Genomic DNA, 16,880 nt, shown 5'->3' with positions numbered 1-16,880 from the left:
TGAACATCTGGAAAGAAACGAACTTTTGAAAACAACCCAACATGGTTTCTGCAGGGGGAGATCGTGCCTAACGAACTTATTGCACTTCTTCGAAGGAATTAACAAACGGATGGACAGAGGAGACCCCATAGACATCATATACCTTGATTTCCAAAAAGCCTTTGACAAGGTGCCTCACGAACGTCTACTCCGGAAACTGAAGAACCATGGAGTGGACGGAGACGTACATAGATGGATCAGAAACTGGTTGGCGGGTAGGAAACAGAGGGTAGGGGTGAAGGGCCACTACTCGGACTGGATGGGGGTCACGAGTGGTGTTCCGCAGGGCTCAGTGCTCGGGCCGCTGCTATTTAATATATTCATAAATGATCTAGAAACAGGCACGAAGTGTGAGATAATAAAATTTGCGGTCGATACAAAACTATTTAGTGGAGCTGGGACTAAAGAGGAATGCGAAGAATTGCAAAGGGACTTGAACAAATTGGGGGAATGGGCGGCGAGATGGCAGATGAAGTTCAACGTTGAGAAATGTAAAGTATTGCATGTTGGAAACAGAAACCCGAGGTACAACTATACGATGGGAGGGATATTATTGAATGAGAGCAACCAAGAAAGGGACTTTGGGGTAATGGTGGACATGACAATGAAGCCGACGGCACAGTGCGCAACAGCCGCTAAGAAAGCAAATAGAATGCTAGGCATAATCAAGAAGGGTATTACAACAAGGACAAAAGAAGTTATCCTGCCATTGTATCGGGCGATGGTGCGCCCGCATCTGGAATACTGCGTCCAATATTGGTCTCTGTACCTTAGGAAGGATATGGCGTTACTCGAGAGGGTTCAGAGGAGAGCGACACGCTTGATAAAAGGGATGGAAAACCTCTCATACGCTGAGAGATTGGAGAAACTGGGTCTCTTTTCCCTGGAGAAGAGGAGACTTAGAGGGGATATGATAGAGACTTATAAGATCATGAAGGGCATAGAGAGAGTAGAGAAGGACAGATTCTTCAAACTTTCGAAAAATAAAAGAACAAGAGGACACTTGGAAAAGTTGAAAGGGGACAGATTTAAAACGAATGCTAGGAAGTTCTTCTTTACCCAACGAGTGGTGGATACCTGGAATGCGCTTCCAGAGGGAGTAATAGGGCAGAGTACAGTACAGGGGTTTAAGAAAGGATTGGACAATTTCCTGCTGGAAAAGGGGATAGAGGGGTATAAATAGAGGATTACTGCACAGGTCCTGGACCTGTTGGGCCGCCGCGTGAGCGGACTGCTGGGCATGATGGACCTCAGGTCTGACCCAGCAGAGGCATTGCTTATGTTCTTATGTTCTTATGTAACTCTATCTTCTTCCCCTATCCAGCATATGTCCTTTTCCTTTATCCCTTCTTCCATCCAGTATGTGTTCTCTTTCTCCACTTCCATTCAGCATTTGCTCTCCCTTCTCCCCGCTTCCATCATCTGACCTCTTCTCTCTCCCCTTTCTACCCACTTCCATCATCTGCCCCCTTCTCTCAATCTCTCCATCCACCACAGGCCCATCTTTCTCACCTTTCTGATTTTGGCAACAAGATCTGCAACGCCTCCCCCCCCCAGACAACAGGCCCGGTCAGACAAACCTCCCTGTCCTGTGGCCGGCGATGTCTAAACTGCCTTCTTACAGCAGCCGGAGCATTGTAGTTGCATATGGCTGCTGTAAAGGTTGTCTCTGATGCAATTTTCGGTTGTGTCAGAGATGACCTTTACGGCAGCCACACGCAGCTTCAACGCTCTAGCTCAGGGGTGCCCACACTTTTTGGGCTTGTGAGCTACTTTTAAAATGACCAAGTCAAAATGATCAACCACCAATAAAATTTTAAAAAACACAAAGCACACTGTACGCTGAGAAAATGTTAATTATCATTCCTATTCTGGGTTTTTTTCAAAGAGGTCAAGGCAGATGACTCTATGCACTGTCACCTCAGTAACAACCATACAAAAATCGACAAATATACCCCCTCCCTTTTTACTAAACCACAATAGCAGTTTTTAGCGCAAGGAGCTGCGCTGAATGCCCAGGGCTGCTCTTTACGCTCATAGGCTCCCTGCGCTAAAAAACGCTATTGCGGTTTAGTAAAAGGGGGCCATAGTGCAAAATATAGACAGCAGATATAAATTCAGACACCTTTTGATCACTAAATTGAAAATAAAATAATTTTTCCTACCTTGTCTGGCCTGAGTCGGGCCGACCAGCATTCCTCTCCCCGACGTCAATTCTGCCGTCGGAGAGGAAGTTCTGCCCAGCCAAGCAGCGATTGGCTGGCCCAAACTTCCTCTCTGACTGCAGCCTTAGGGGGGTGCACAGCCGGCCAGGTCCGGAAAATGGTCGATCGCCAAGGCAAAGTGAGTCTATCACGGAGCCTGGGATGGGCTCCGCGATTGACTCACTTTGCCTTGGCGATCGACCATTTTCCGGACCTGGCCGGCTGTGCACCCCCCCTAAGGCTGCACCCGGGGCAGGCCTACCCCTAAGGCTGCACCCGGGGCAGGCCTCCCCCCCACCGCCCCCCTTTGGTATGCCACTGCTCAGGGGTCCTTTTATCAAGTTGCGGTAGGGGTTTAACACACGTAATACCGCACATTAAACCGCCTGCCGCGCTAGCCGCTAATGCCTGCATTGAGCAGGCGTTAGTTTTTTAGCCGGCCATGGGGGTTAGCGCGTGATGAAATGTCTGACGCGCTAACCCCGCTAGCACGGCTTGATAAAAGGACTCCTCAGACTTTAGGAAGTTGGTTGGACTGAGAATTTTCCAGCAGCCCCTTGTAGTTGCTATCTATTCAAGCCAAAATTTCCTATGTACATTACAAACAAAACAGGCTATACCTATGCCTATGGACTTCTTAACAGCTCATTTAGTAATAAGCTGGAAATGAATTAACCTACTGTCTCTATTTCATGATAGGTATGCACTTACAGTTCAAGGAAAATTAAGAATATTCTTCTTTTTTTTTAGACTGTGATTATGCACATCACTCCAGTCGATGATCAACTTCCGAAGGAAGCCACCGGGACAATAAGGCATCTAGTGGTTAAAGAAACAGAAATTATTCATCTAACTAGGAAACAGCTACATTTTGTGGACATGGAGTCACCTGAGAGGGAACTCCTTTACACTATAAGCACACCTCCTTTTTTCACTTCTGCGGATGGGTACGTAACTGACCAGGGATGTGCGGTTGTTTCAAAATGTATTTAATATTTATTTATTTAAAATATTTATATACTGCCTAAAGTTTAAGCAGTTTACAAAATAACATGCAAAATAAATAATGGGCTCCTTTTACTAAGGTGCGCTAGCGGTTTTAGCGCACGCTACAATGCCACGCAAGCTAAACGCTAATGCCTCCACAGAGCTGGCGTTTGTTTTTTTCGCTTAGCGCGTGGTTTGTGCGCGCTAAAAACACTAGCGCACCTTAGTAAAAGAAGCCCAATAACAATACAACATATACTCATAAACTTGTCTACATCCTCCACTACGAACATACTCATTTTGTTCACATAAATGCATCGTCCTATAACTAGATCGTTATGAGTTTTTAAAAGTGTCACAGAAATACTTACTGTATTTTTGTTCATATAAATACATTGACAAATAACTGATCCTCCCTTTTATAAAACTGCAATAGTGTTTTTTAGCACAGGCCAGCACGCTGAATAGGAACTATGAGTGTCAGGAGCAGCGCAGAGCATTCAGCACGCCGGCCTGCGCTAAAAAAATGCTATTGCGGTTTTGTAAAAGGGGGGGGAGGGGGTCAACAAAAGTTTCTTAAAAGTATCCCTGGGTTTACATAATCATAACTGACCTGTCAATGAATTCCAAAATTTCATCCCTACTCTTGACAACATAGAATTCCCGACCCTGGTATGTATCACATTTCTTTCTTTCATCAATGACTATCTCATATGCTGTGCAGATCTTAATTTCCTTCTTGGACAATACAACTCCAACAAATTTCGATAACATCCAGGGGCTGTATGATATAAAACCTGATGTATAATTGAGAGTACTTTATATTGGACTCTCTGTTGCTTTTAATTTTTTACAAAGATTTGATTGATATTACTGTTGCCATTTGGACGAGGTTGAGTCTAAATTAACATCGGGACTGCTTTTGTAATGAATTTGTTTAGCAGACATCTTAAGAGACCCCTGATGCAGACCAAGAGCTGAAACACTGGCAGTGTCGGGTCTTTTTAGTGAATAAAGAACCATCTGTCAGAATCTGTCCCAGTTCTATTGGCGTGTACACTCTCGTTGACTTTTCTTTGTATTTTGATCTCTTTCTGTGTGCTAAACATTGACAATGTACCCTATTGTCATTTTGAGGCATTTGCTATCTGAAACAATACAATATCTAACGACATCATTATATCATTTCATTCCCAACTTACTTCACTTTCAGTTATCATAACAGTATTGTTATTGTCATTTTGCTCTTTTAGCTCAGGCACCTTGGATAGGGGGGTGAAGGAGCTGCAATTGATCACTAGCAAGCATAGCTAGACTCTGCTATTCCTGAAATGCAGGTCATTTACAAGGATTCCTCTGATGCTGGGCAGGAAAGCTTGTGTGTGTGTATAAGCTGGAGAACAGTGAGGAGAAGTTTCAGAAATCATAGAGCATGATTTCAAAGCAAGTGGAATCAGGCTTCTTTTTAGCTTAGGTATTTGTGCCCAGATTCTATAAATGACACCTCAAGTTAGGTACCTAGATTGACATCTAGCCAATCTAGGAGCCTAACTTAATTATTTAAAAAGCTTAATTAGCACTGATATTGAACACTAATGAGTTCATAATTGGCAAAAGTTAAAATTAATTAGGTGGTAGGTACCTATGACTTTCAGGTAGGCACTAAGTTCAAGGCGCCTATCAGAAAGTGGGTGTGGTTAGAAGGTAGATCGTGGGTGGATCTTGGGTGTGTTTTGCGTCTAGGAACCTAAATTAGATTTAGATGTTGGTAGGTACAACATCCAGGCCAACAGCAGAATACAAACAGAAGTTAAGATATCAAATTGTGACTCAGACCACTCTGAGTCTGAGGATTCCACATTTCAGATGGAATACTGTATGGACCCACCAGTATCACAAGGTCTAGATTCGATTGAGTTTTTGAGATGCTTCTTAAATGGTCATTAATTAAGACAGTAACTGAAAGAAATGCTAGAAGTGCAGAGAATCTTAGTGATCCATCTTTCAAACAACATACATATGACAAACCTCATGTATCTCCTATACATAGACCAGAAGCAATGCCAAATTTATCTGAATCAACCAATGAATCTGAACCTCTACCTGAGCTTAGTGGTTCCATAGTTGATAACAGTCCTTGCAAGGGAATATTGGCAGACATTAATACTCTCATATCTTTAATTGGTGTAACTGAGGAAAATACAGCCGATAGTGAAAGTATGCCTGCTGTTTCAGATGACTCATCTGGTCAGCATGTTGATGATACTGTAGTGGTACATAGGTCAGACAGGATCCATAAGCCTGTCATAAAACTTGTTTATGATGAATTGGGTACCTCAGCCTATACAAATTCCTGTAAAGACTGTCATTCGATTGTTTGACAGTTCCTGAAAGTCTGAGTAAATATGTTCAACTGGTTAGTCAGGATGATTCTGCTGTATTAGGTAGCAATTGTGCTAACCACATGCGCCTTACAAATAGACATGGGACCTATCCAATTGTGGCAGGGGGAGTGTGTGAGAAGGGGCGATGCCTCTGTTCACTGACTCTTTCAGAGGATTCAAGGTGTATGGAACTGCTTTGCCTCTGATGTCATAACAATGGGGAGGCTCTCATGCACACTGTGTGGACTCCTCCCACTGCCAACAGCAGAGAGTTACTATTGGCTCTTTTGAAAGATTCAGAGTTTTTTTCAACCTGAGAACAGTATAGAGCAGCGGTCTCAAACACTGTTGTAAAATTGCCCCATACCTGCACTTTGCAACTCTGCTACTGCTGTGCCCCTCCCTCTGTGAATGTCTACACACTGTCTACACAAAAGCATATGGAGAGTCTTGCTGGCACACATACTTGCAAGCACATAAACAACTCTGCAATTTTTGAAGACTCATTCTCCTGCACATCAAAAGCTCCTTTAGAAAAATGTTTTTAAAACTGTTTTACATTTATTTATTTTATTTATTTATTTAGTGTAGCATGGAATTTTGCTACACCTTGGCTTTTGGCCAGGTACTAGTGACCTGGATTGGCCACCGTGAGAACGGGCTACTGGGCTTGATGGACCATTGGTCTGACCCAGTAAGGCTATTCTTATATTCTTATGAGAGTCTGTTCTATCTGGACCTTTGGATGCCCAAGTGGCCTTATTGAATATGAATGTACGTTTGGGTGCCCAATATTTGTGTACATTTAGTCCCCCCCTCCCCATTTATACTTGCCATAGACCTAAATGGGGCCCTTCAATGTAGCAGACATCTTGCAGTATTCTGTAAGTTACCCGTCTAAATGTCTGCAAGGGGTGGGGCTGGGGAGCAGAGCGGGATAGGGCTGGGGTAGAATGGGGTGGGGTTGGGAACAGAACAGGGTGGGGCCAGGGGTAAGGTGTCCTCTTTTTATTAAAGAGGAAATCTGTTAACCCTAGCTAGGCCTACTTCTTACTACAGGTATACAGAAGGAAGCCACTGGCAAACAGTAACCCCACAGGCCAGATAGGGCAATGTGTAGACTAGTTACAGGATATAATCAGTTCATTGATGAGGTGATAAATTGACCAGTTTGATGGTAAGTGTGATCCTGAGGTGAATGTAATTTAGTATTCTCCTATCTGAGAAATGGAGCTCCTGTTCCTGAGTTAATATATTTATAGATTGTAAACTGCCAGATATTGAATATTGAGGCGGAATACTAAATATTTTAATAAACATAAACATATTCATAAATTCCAAGTAGTGTTGCCAACTCTCTTCATATTTTCAGGATGGATTGATCTGGTCTGGTCCTGGCTTTTCTGACTTGTAGTTCTCATACCCTGGTTGTGTTATCTAACAAAAACAAGACTACAAATCACTACATGGCCGGTTGACAATCCCAACCTTGTGAAAATGGTGACTGCCTGAATACAGACTTCTTCACCGACTGAATGTGGACATTCTGCAACATTTTGTGTCATTAGGTTAAACGTAAAATAAAGCATCAACCGGCCAATATTCAAAGCGAGTTAACCAGCTGGTAAAGGCAGCCAACTGGTTATCTCATGTCTCAGAAGATAACCAGTCCTTTTCAGTGTCATTTAACTGGTTATTGCCTCGGAAAATTCTGGCAATGTTCTGGGGGCGTTCCAGGTACATGACCATTTATGTCCCGATATTTGGAACTTAACTAGCCAGGCTTAGCATGTAAATATAAGACCGCATAAAAAGCAAGCCTATTTTTGCCCACTAAGCCATGGCTGGTTCCATCTGAATACTGGCTTAACTGGCCTTGCGCTAGCCGGCATTTAAAACCTGGATATTCAATGCTGGTCACAGGAAATGGCCTAACATTGAACATCCAGCTTGAATGGTGGCGGGGAGTAGTCAAAGCGGTCTGCCGTCGGTTGAATAGTGGGGGCAAATTTCCATGTTTAATTTTCCTTCTTACTATTGAACGCAAGTTAGCATTTTAGTCCGTGAACACCTTTTGAACTTTGATTGGATTATTCTGTCTGTGTTTTGTTTTGAAAAGTATGAAAGCAATGCTAACCAAAAGTGTCTTATGTCTCTGTCTCTCTGTATAGCCATTTAGATGGTGGCAAGCTGATTATGGTGGATACTTTACCCAAATTAGTGAAAGATCCTACTGTCCCCATGCTGAGGTCATTCACTCAGGTAATTTTTTTGTAAGGTTTATTACTATGTGTACTCAATCTTTCTCATATACTTTTACAATGATTTTGAATGGGATTCCCTTTTGTGTTAGAACTCTTCTCTCCTTCCAGATTTTTTTTGTAAATCTATGAAAACACTATTATTTCAACAGTTCTTAGAAAATTGTTCTAAGGAAAATTAGTTATCTATTCTCTAAGATGTCAGATGAGGGACTTCATTAATAAGTTATTTTCTCTCAAATCTAACTACTTTCACTTCGATTATCGATTTTTATGTGAACCAAGTCGAGTTCCTTCTGGGGAGATGACACGGTATATAAATCCAAGATTTAGATTAGCAAGCTCTACCACAGAGTCATTCTAAGGAACATGACCACCTCTGAGAAGGCGTATTAGTTTTTTTGAAGCTGATGCACTAAAATGTCCAGAAATGCCAACAGCTACCCTACATATTAAGGGTGTATACCCTATGTGGAATATATTTTAAACAATGTCCATTTAGCATCCATTTTATAGGCGATTATGCGGCTTTATAAAATAGGCTTATGGCCACGAATTTGGGCTTGGAGGATGAGATGTACGGCGTTGGCATCTATGAGAGAAACTTGGGTTTTTTTGTTACATAGAGCAGTTTGGACCTCAGTTCGTTTACAGAAATTAGATAGCTCTAAGTCATCTCGAAGCTGGGACATTAGATCATTTAATATTCTATTGTCCATTGATACTTAGTTTTTGGAAATCCATTTGGGGCCAAGTGAATAATCTACTGGAACATCCGGTGGCATTATCATATGACACTGTGATATTTGGTACTTCTATGAGAGCCAAGAGTCAAATTTCTTCTAATAATAATAAACTTTTGCTCATCATGACAGGGGTTGCCATACAGCAAATTATGAAAAATTTGAAAAATTAGGATCGGCTGAACTGTAATTTTTGGTGGAATTTGTTATGCCAAATCTTTAAAATGGAATGGGTAATAGCCATTCAGCAGGGGCATTTTAAGAAATTTAGGGATGTTTGGGAGCCATTAACAAAATATTGTACAGAATAAATATTATTTTTTCCCTTTGTTTATACACCTCCAGGGTGAGGAGGGGGGGGAGGGAATACGTTATAATTTATTATGCTTAAGTACAATTGTTGGGTATAAGGGGAGGAGGGATATTTGATGTGAGTTAAACTTTGATGGTATATTAAGTGATGTTAAAGTATAAAATGATTGTATCTTATGTTACACTTGTTGAAAGTTTTAAAAATGAATAAAGACTTATAAAAAAAAAAAATAGGCTTTACAGTGACCTCCAGTAGTGCAGAAATTCTTTCACACAAATTTTTATACTTACTACAAAGGAGTAAATATGTGCATGGGTCTACAAATATGTGCATATATCACAACCCTAAGAATGTTGACTAGCCCTTCCTTCTGTGTTCTGTGCTAAACTAGAAAACTAGAATCTATACGACACAGCGCCCTTTTTTATCATCTCCCCTTTTCTTTGGAATTCCCTTCCTGCCTCTATTTGAACAGAAACTTCTTATCCGAAATTTAGAATTGCTCTGAAATCCTTTCTCTTTACTCAGGCCTATCTGGACAGGAGGGTTTGGTAATACATGCTTGACCTCCAGCTTCTCCTTATCTCCTATTCTTACATTTGTTTTTTTATTTCTGTTTTCTTTCCTATTGAATTTGTAGTTCCTTTCTGACGTTATGTTATTATTAATTGCAAATCAAAAACCAAACAGAAGTCACTCCAGTGTGAGAAATACACTGTCAATGCCCACACTCTTCCACCCTGACATCACAGGCAAAAACTTTCGCAAAAGTTAAATACTGGCACGTGGGAGACTCAAAATAGCCAAGAAAAATACGTGGAAAAACCACTGAACATAACCCCAGATCGACGATTGTTTTGTGGCATGAAACCACTGCTTCAGGGCCAAAGCCATTCTGCTGCTTTCAACCACCTGCCTGGGGTTATGTCGACCTGGGGTTATGTTCAGTCGTTTTCCACGTCTTTTTTCTTTATTTTTTCTTGATTTGTAATATATCACAAGTAATACACTTGTTACAGAAATACACAACATAAGTTTTACAAGGAACAAAACATTATAAAAATAATAATCCAATTCCTTTCTTAGACCAAAATTAAGCAGGGTGATCCATTAAATTCCATGGAGAGAATAGATAGGAAAATTAAATAATTAATTATAGGAAAGCTGACTACACATGACAATCCCACAAAAATATAAGATCCAGCTGATTTTCTAAATTAAATTACATTACTTCAGAGATCTTTTTAAGGTCTAGAAAGGCTCTCAATTGTGAAGGTAAAAAGAAAGTGTACTTAGTCCCCAGGTGGCGAACCAAACATTTACAGTGATACGCTAAAAGGTAAGAAGCCCCCAATCTTTTTGTTTCATCTCCACGTCTTTTTTCTTGCCTATTTTGAGTCTCCCACTTGACAGTATTTAACTTTTGCAAAAGTTTTTGCCTGTGATATCAGGGTGGAAAAGTGTGGGTACACGTCTCTGTTGATCTGAGGCTTTTCTTTCGCTTTAGTATCATACTTACTGGGGCATCGACAGTGTATTTCTCACACTGGAGTGACTTTTGTTTGTTTTTTTTATTTATATTTTCCCTCCAGTCTTCCTTTTTGATATTTTTCCCCTCTTCTACGAAACTGCGCTAGCAGTTTCTAGCGTGGGGAGCCGCGCTGAATGGCCCGTGCTGCTCCCGACGCCCATAGAGTTCCTATGAGCGTCGGGAGCAGCGCGGGTCATTCAGCGCTGCTCTATGCACTAAAAACTGCTAGCGCAATTTAATAGAAGAGGGGGTTTGTTATTAATTGCAAAGCACTTTGATTGCTTATAAAATCAAAGAGCTTTACAATGAAGCATCAAGAAATATAAGCATAAACATACAGAAACGGCATAACAGTAGCTGCATTTCTGCTTCATACGCTTGTACAATATATCCAAGTGCGATTTTATAAGGACTTGAATCAGTTATGTTCTGTCTGGAGGTTTTGTACAGCTCAGTAAAAATTATTTGAATATAAGGACTTGTTTCCACATCTGAAACATGCTTCACATGCTGAAAAAGTTTCAGAAAATTATCCGTTTCTAGGAGGTAATTTTATAAACTCTTTTCTGCTTAAAATGCCAATTTATGTGCTTAAAAGGCTTCTTATAAAATTAAGTTACGCCTAAAATTATACAGTGCAATTAGAGTAGCCATGCTCAGGGGAGGAATTTGGGCACAACATGGGCAGAGTTCTGATTTACATCTGTACTTTATAAAATTCATATGACTGTGCATACTTTTTTTTTCAGTTCAAAAAAGTTTTATTAGTTTTTTAAGTAAGAGAACAGTACATTAATAGAATATATACACACTTTTAAACATTTGCACCTGCTGCCAAGTAAGTGTAAATGTCAGCAATCCCAATCCAAGTGCTAATTTTGCAGGATTTATTCATTTAGTTTCCTATACCTTTCTCCCAGGAGAGCTCAGAAAAGTTTACATGAATGTATTCAGGTACTCAAGCATTTTTCCCTGTCTGTCCCAGTGGGCTCACAATATGGGGCATGGGGGGGGGGGATTAAGTGACTTGCCCAGGATCACAAGGAGCAGTGTGGGCTTGAACCTATAATCGCAGGGTGCTGAGGCTGTAGTTTTAATCACTGCGCCACAGCTATAGGGGACCTTGGGGGCATGGGACCTCCCAATTTAGTTCAGGCCTCCTTCAAAACTGTAGTATTGAATGCATGGCTGGTAGGATGGCAAAACCTCACCAGCCAAATAGATTCTCCACCGAAGCTGTTCCTGTACTGCTGAAGTAGAGAAGAAGCTATCAAGGTGCTCTAATTGCTGATGTAGGACCAGGCAGTGGCGTACCAAGGGGGGGGGGGGCGGGAGGGGCGGTCCGCCCCGGGTACCAAGCCCTGAGGGGGTGCTCCCGGTCCGGTCCAGTTCCCCCCCCCCTGCGCCGGGTGTCGCGTCTGGAAACAGCCTGCAGCAAGATCGCGATGCCAGAGATCTTTGCCTGCTTCGACTGTTTCCTCCGCCACGGTCCTGCCCCTCCTCTGATATCAGAGGAGGGGCGGGACCGCGGCGGAGGAAACAGCCGAAGCAGGCAAAGATCTCTGGCATCGCGCGATCTTGTTGCAGGCTGTTTCCCCAGGGCAGTAGCGTACCAAGGGGGGCGAGGGGGAGGTCCATCCCGGGTGCCGCCTTAGGGGGGGGGGTGCACAGCTGGCCCGGTCCCTATCGCGCTCCTACCCTCCCAGCGAAAGCAGCATCGGCGCCATTATCGAAAAAGGTAATGGCGCCAGGCCTTGGAGCACCAAGGCAGACCGCTTCTCCCCCCTCCCAGCCGAAACCCCGCTGACCATCCTATCTCTCCTCCCCCAAGTGAACCTTTCCGACCCTCCCAGCGAAAGCAGCAAACCTCCCTCCAGTAGCGTCGGCTTTATCCTCCCTCTGCCGCATCACTGATGACGTCATCAGTAACGCGGCAGAGGGAGGAGAAAGCCGCGAAGGAGGTTTGCTGCTCTCGCTGGGAAGGTCGGAAAGGTTCACGGAGGGGGGGGGGGGAGATAGGAGGGTCAGCGGGGGTTCGGCTGGGAGGGGGGAGAAGCGGACTGCCTCGGTGCTCCATTACCTTCTTCGGCCAGCAGCAGCGTTTACAATTCGCTGCTGTTGCCGGCTTCAGGCCTTGTTCTCTGCCTGGTCCTGCCTACTTCCAGTTTTCATGAAGACAGGACCCGACAGAGAGGAAGGCCTGAAGCGGGCAACAGCAGTGAATTGTGAATGCTGCTGCTGCCCGATGAAGTTCAGGACATCAGGACATCGGGGAAGGAGCAGGAAGAAATCGGCTGCTGGCTTTGTGCGGGCTAGGGGGAGAGAGAAAGAAAGGAAAAAATAAAGAGGGGGGGCCAGGGGGAGAGAGAAAGAAAGGCAGAAAGAAAGAGGGGGACCAAGGGGAGAGAAAGAAAGGCAGAAATAAAGAGGGGGTCAAGGGGGAGAGAAAGAAAGGCAGAAAGAAAGAGGAGGGCCAGGGGGAGAGAGAAAGAAAGGCAGAAAGAAAGAGGGGGACCAAGGGGAGAGAAAGAAAGGCAGAAATAAAGAGGGGGGCCAGGAGGAGAGAGAAAGAAAGGCAGAAATAAAGAGGGGAGCCAGGGGGAGAGAGAAAGAAGAAGGACCAGAGACTCATGAAATCACCAGACAAAAAAGTAGGAAAAATGATTTTATTTTCAACTTAGTGATCAAAATGTGTCCGTTTTGAAAATTTATATCTGCTGTCTATATTTTGCACTATGGCCCCCTTTTACTAAACCGCAATAGAGTTTTTTAGCGCAGGGAGCCTATGAGCGTCGAGAGCAGCGTGGGGCATTCAGCGCAGCTCCCTACGCTAAAAACCGCTATCGCAGTTTAGTAAAAAGGGAGGGGGAATATTTGTCTATTTTTGTATAGTTGTTACTGAGGTGACATTGCATAAAGTCATCTGCCTTGACCTCTTTGAAAACCCGCGGAATATAAATGATAATTAACATTTTTTCTGCGTACAGTGTGCTTTGTGTTTTTAAAATTTTATTGTTGGTAGATCATTTTGACTTGGCCACAAAGGTAAGGGGGAGGGAGGGAGGGGAACTGCTGAAAGACATCTAGTAATCCTTGTAGGCTTGACTGCAGGGAATTATTTTTGTAAAATCATGTTTTGTTATGTGACTGGCATTATCTAGACTTTAATTTCTATGAATGAATAGAATGAAAATGATATAAAATTACTTGCTTGTTTTTATGTGCGTGCGCTGAAGGAAAGTGGAGAGAGAGTGGGCTGAGGATGCTGAAGGGAAATGGGGAAGAGAATGGGGAGAAGACGCTGATTTATAAATTGACAATTGTACAGAATATTGTTTCTTTTTATACTTTAATATAAACAATTCAAGGCTTGTGTGGATGGAATCAGGTGGTTTGCGGGGATGGGGACCGAGCTTACGGGGATTAGTCCAATAAAATGGTATTTTTTTATTTCTCATTATTTGTTTTATTTTTATTTGTTAATTTATAAAGTGGTGATTGTTATGTATCAGGTTTTTCAAATTTACATCTACTGTCTTTATATTTTGCACTGTATTAGAGGACATGTGTTACTGTTTTTTGTGGTGTTGCATTGTATCCAGGGTCTGGTTTCTTGGCGGATCAGTTTAACTTTTGTCTACATATTTCTATTTTTAGTTTGTGATTATTCCATTTTGGGCGAGGGTGTATCTCTGTTCTGTGTGTTCTGAAAAAGACATAGTTTTCAGTTGGCATTGACTACAGGACCAATTGACTGTGCGGGATCTGGCTTGTTTAGTTTTACAATGTATGTGTTGGTGTTCTAGTGCTCACTGCAATGTTTAAGATGCAGCCTTTTCCTAGGTACACTCTTGTGGTGCGATATGTAGATTGGTACTAAAAATCATATTTTTCATATAGATGGGGGGGGGGGTGTCAAAAAATGATGGGCCCCGGGTGCCACATACCCTAGGTACGCCACTGGGACCAGGGCAGGATTAATTCATCGAGGGCCCCTAGGCACACAAGTACACTGGGCCCCCTGCCTCGCCCTGCACCGCCCCACCCCACCATGTGCCCAGGCGGAAACAGGAAGCTGCGGCAGAGGGAAGTTTTGGACAAGCAGCACCACTTGCACAATTACAGTTCCCATTGCCTTTCTTACCCGCGTTGCTTGCTTGCGATTGGGGGGGGGGGCTGCGTTCCGATCGGGGGGGGGGCCGCATTGCTGATCGATGCTGGAGGGGCCCATCACTGTTTGGAAAAAACAATGTTGATGCCCTCCTTCATTGGCTCCCCTGACCATTTTGGGCCCTAGGCCTGTGCCTACTTGGCCTATTGGTTAATCCTGCCCTGTGTAGCTCTTATATGCACGCTCAGTATATGCATTAAATTGTTCATGTGTGGAAGTGCTGGTGTCAGAAGATGGAGCTTCCTCGCTGCTTCAGCACAAATGGTGCAGCTCCGGAAGAGAATCTCTTGCACTGGCAGGACTTCAGCATCCCTGTAATGGTATGATTCGGGGGCAGGGGAGGAGGTCTTACAGGATATACTAGTCCCCTTCCATCCATCTCTGCCCCTCCCCCAAAAAAAATTGAGTTCTGGTTATATCCCCGGTATGTTATAAAGAAATAGGCTAAAAACTGGGGCCTTCTCTACCTCCAAAACCAGGCGCCCTATTATAGAGTTATGCTCCACATGGGATAGCTTGCACTGTTCACTTTTTGAGCACTAAAATGGTAGTTGTATGCCTTGCCTGTACTTTTACACCTGCAAACTTTGATATACTGTAAATCACTATATATCATGATTTTTGTTCCTGGACAGTACATGATGTACAGTGTTCCCCCGGTCGTTCGCAGTCGGTGGTTGGCAATCCCGGTCATTTGCAGTATTTTCCGACCGCGAACCGCCGACAAGGAGGGGGCAGCGGAAGAGGCAGGAGAGAGCAGCAAGAGCGCCGGCGAGGGCAAGAAATCACTCGCTGTATGCTCCGACCGCCTCTTCCTGCACTAAGTCGGGCCTTATCCAATCAGGAGCTGCTTTGACACATAGCTCCTCATTGGTAAGGCCTTTCCCGCTTCTCTCTCCAGTCTCCCCCATGAAAAACCGTATTCGCGGTTTTTCAAGATTCGCGGGGGTTCCTGGAATGGAACCCCCGCGAATATCGGGGGAGACTGTATTCTCATTGATTTGTATGTTGCCTTGAACCTAGTTAGGTATAGAGCAACTTATAAATATTAGATTAGATTTCCTAATTCCTAAAAGTATGCCTAAAATGTCTGTTATTTCCATAAAACTTTGTTTTTGTGACCAAGATAGTTAAATTTTGCAATTTTCCTATTTAAAATGTGAAAATGCTGAATTTTCATCTTTTAATTCTTATAAAGTTGTAAAAAGCAATATATGAATCACAGTTAACGTGTATTTATATTGAAGTTATACAAAGATGACCACAGAAGATGTAGAAGTGAGGAGTTTTTTGAGATTTGTGATTATATTGTAAGTCACTTTCACAAATCAGCCCCCAGATGTAGTCTCCCATCATGTTCTCATTATATTGTCCTTGGTAGCGACATTCGAAGTCTAGTATATTCTGGTGGAAGCACTGACTTTGCTCTTCAGAGTATGGCCTCCTTGAAAGTCTCAAGATTTTTTTTCTTATAGCTCTTATAGCTTTTAGTGCATAAGAAAATTTTATTTTGTTTTCTTGATGATTATATTTATATATGTGTTGGAGAATGTTATTCTCCTTTCATTTGCACTGTTTATTTCAGAATTATTGTATTATCATGGGAAATTAAAATTCAATAAATTTTAAAAAATGAAGAAAGTCTCAAGATGAGCATTAAGGATATGGGCTTTGAGAGCCATCCTACAGACCATTTTACTGTATTTCTTCACCATATTCTCAACCAACTCCACATAGTTTTTGGCCTTATGATTGCTGTGGAAGCCCTAAACCACTTCGACAAAGCTGTTTCAAGCTGCTTTCTCCTTCCTAGTTAGCTTCTTGGGAAATTCCTTGCACTCTAGTATCTTCTTTATCTGTAGTCTGATGAAGCCTCCGGCTTTTACAATTGCCTCAGACAGATTAAGGAAGATGTCTTAAAGGGACATCTAGAGCTCTGAGAAATTGTTTCATTAGGCCCAATTTGCTGTCAGCAGTGCAGTGGCAGTAGTGGAATCAGCATCTTCTGGGGGTCCACCAGTGGTTTCCATTTGATGTTGTTTCTCTCCACAGAGAACTCGGTCCACTGTGGACAGTCTTGGTGTCCCAAAGGCAGAGATAGCAAGGAAACTTGGTAAAACCGCCTTGGAGACCCATTAGGAATGCCACCATTATGAAGTCTCCAATGACCTCTCAGCTATACTCATCATAATTCAAGGCACCTAGTAAGGTCTTGATGCTATGTAATCCTCTTTGAGATACACAGAG

General features: G+C 42.8%; 1 protein-coding gene across 1 annotated transcript in view; it reads left to right on the top strand.

Moving 5' to 3' along the window:
* Positions 1-16,880, top strand: part of FREM1 (FRAS1 related extracellular matrix 1) — a 280,084-nt gene that overhangs the window by 50,790 nt on the left and 212,414 nt on the right. Inside the window, exons 10-11 of the mRNA XM_033919036.1 lie at positions 2,994-3,190; positions 7,786-7,876. Of these exons, the coding sequence (XP_033774927.1) occupies positions 2,994-3,190; positions 7,786-7,876 (288 nt within the window). The remainder of the gene's footprint in view (positions 1-2,993; positions 3,191-7,785; positions 7,877-16,880) is intronic.

Source organism: Geotrypetes seraphini, chromosome 1, assembly GCF_902459505.1.
Source record: "Geotrypetes seraphini chromosome 1, aGeoSer1.1, whole genome shotgun sequence".
NCBI classification, from domain to species: Eukaryota; Metazoa; Chordata; class Amphibia; order Gymnophiona; family Dermophiidae; genus Geotrypetes; species Geotrypetes seraphini.
The sequence above is the reverse complement of the archived record's forward strand: the minus strand, read 5'-3'. Positions and strand labels throughout refer to the sequence as shown.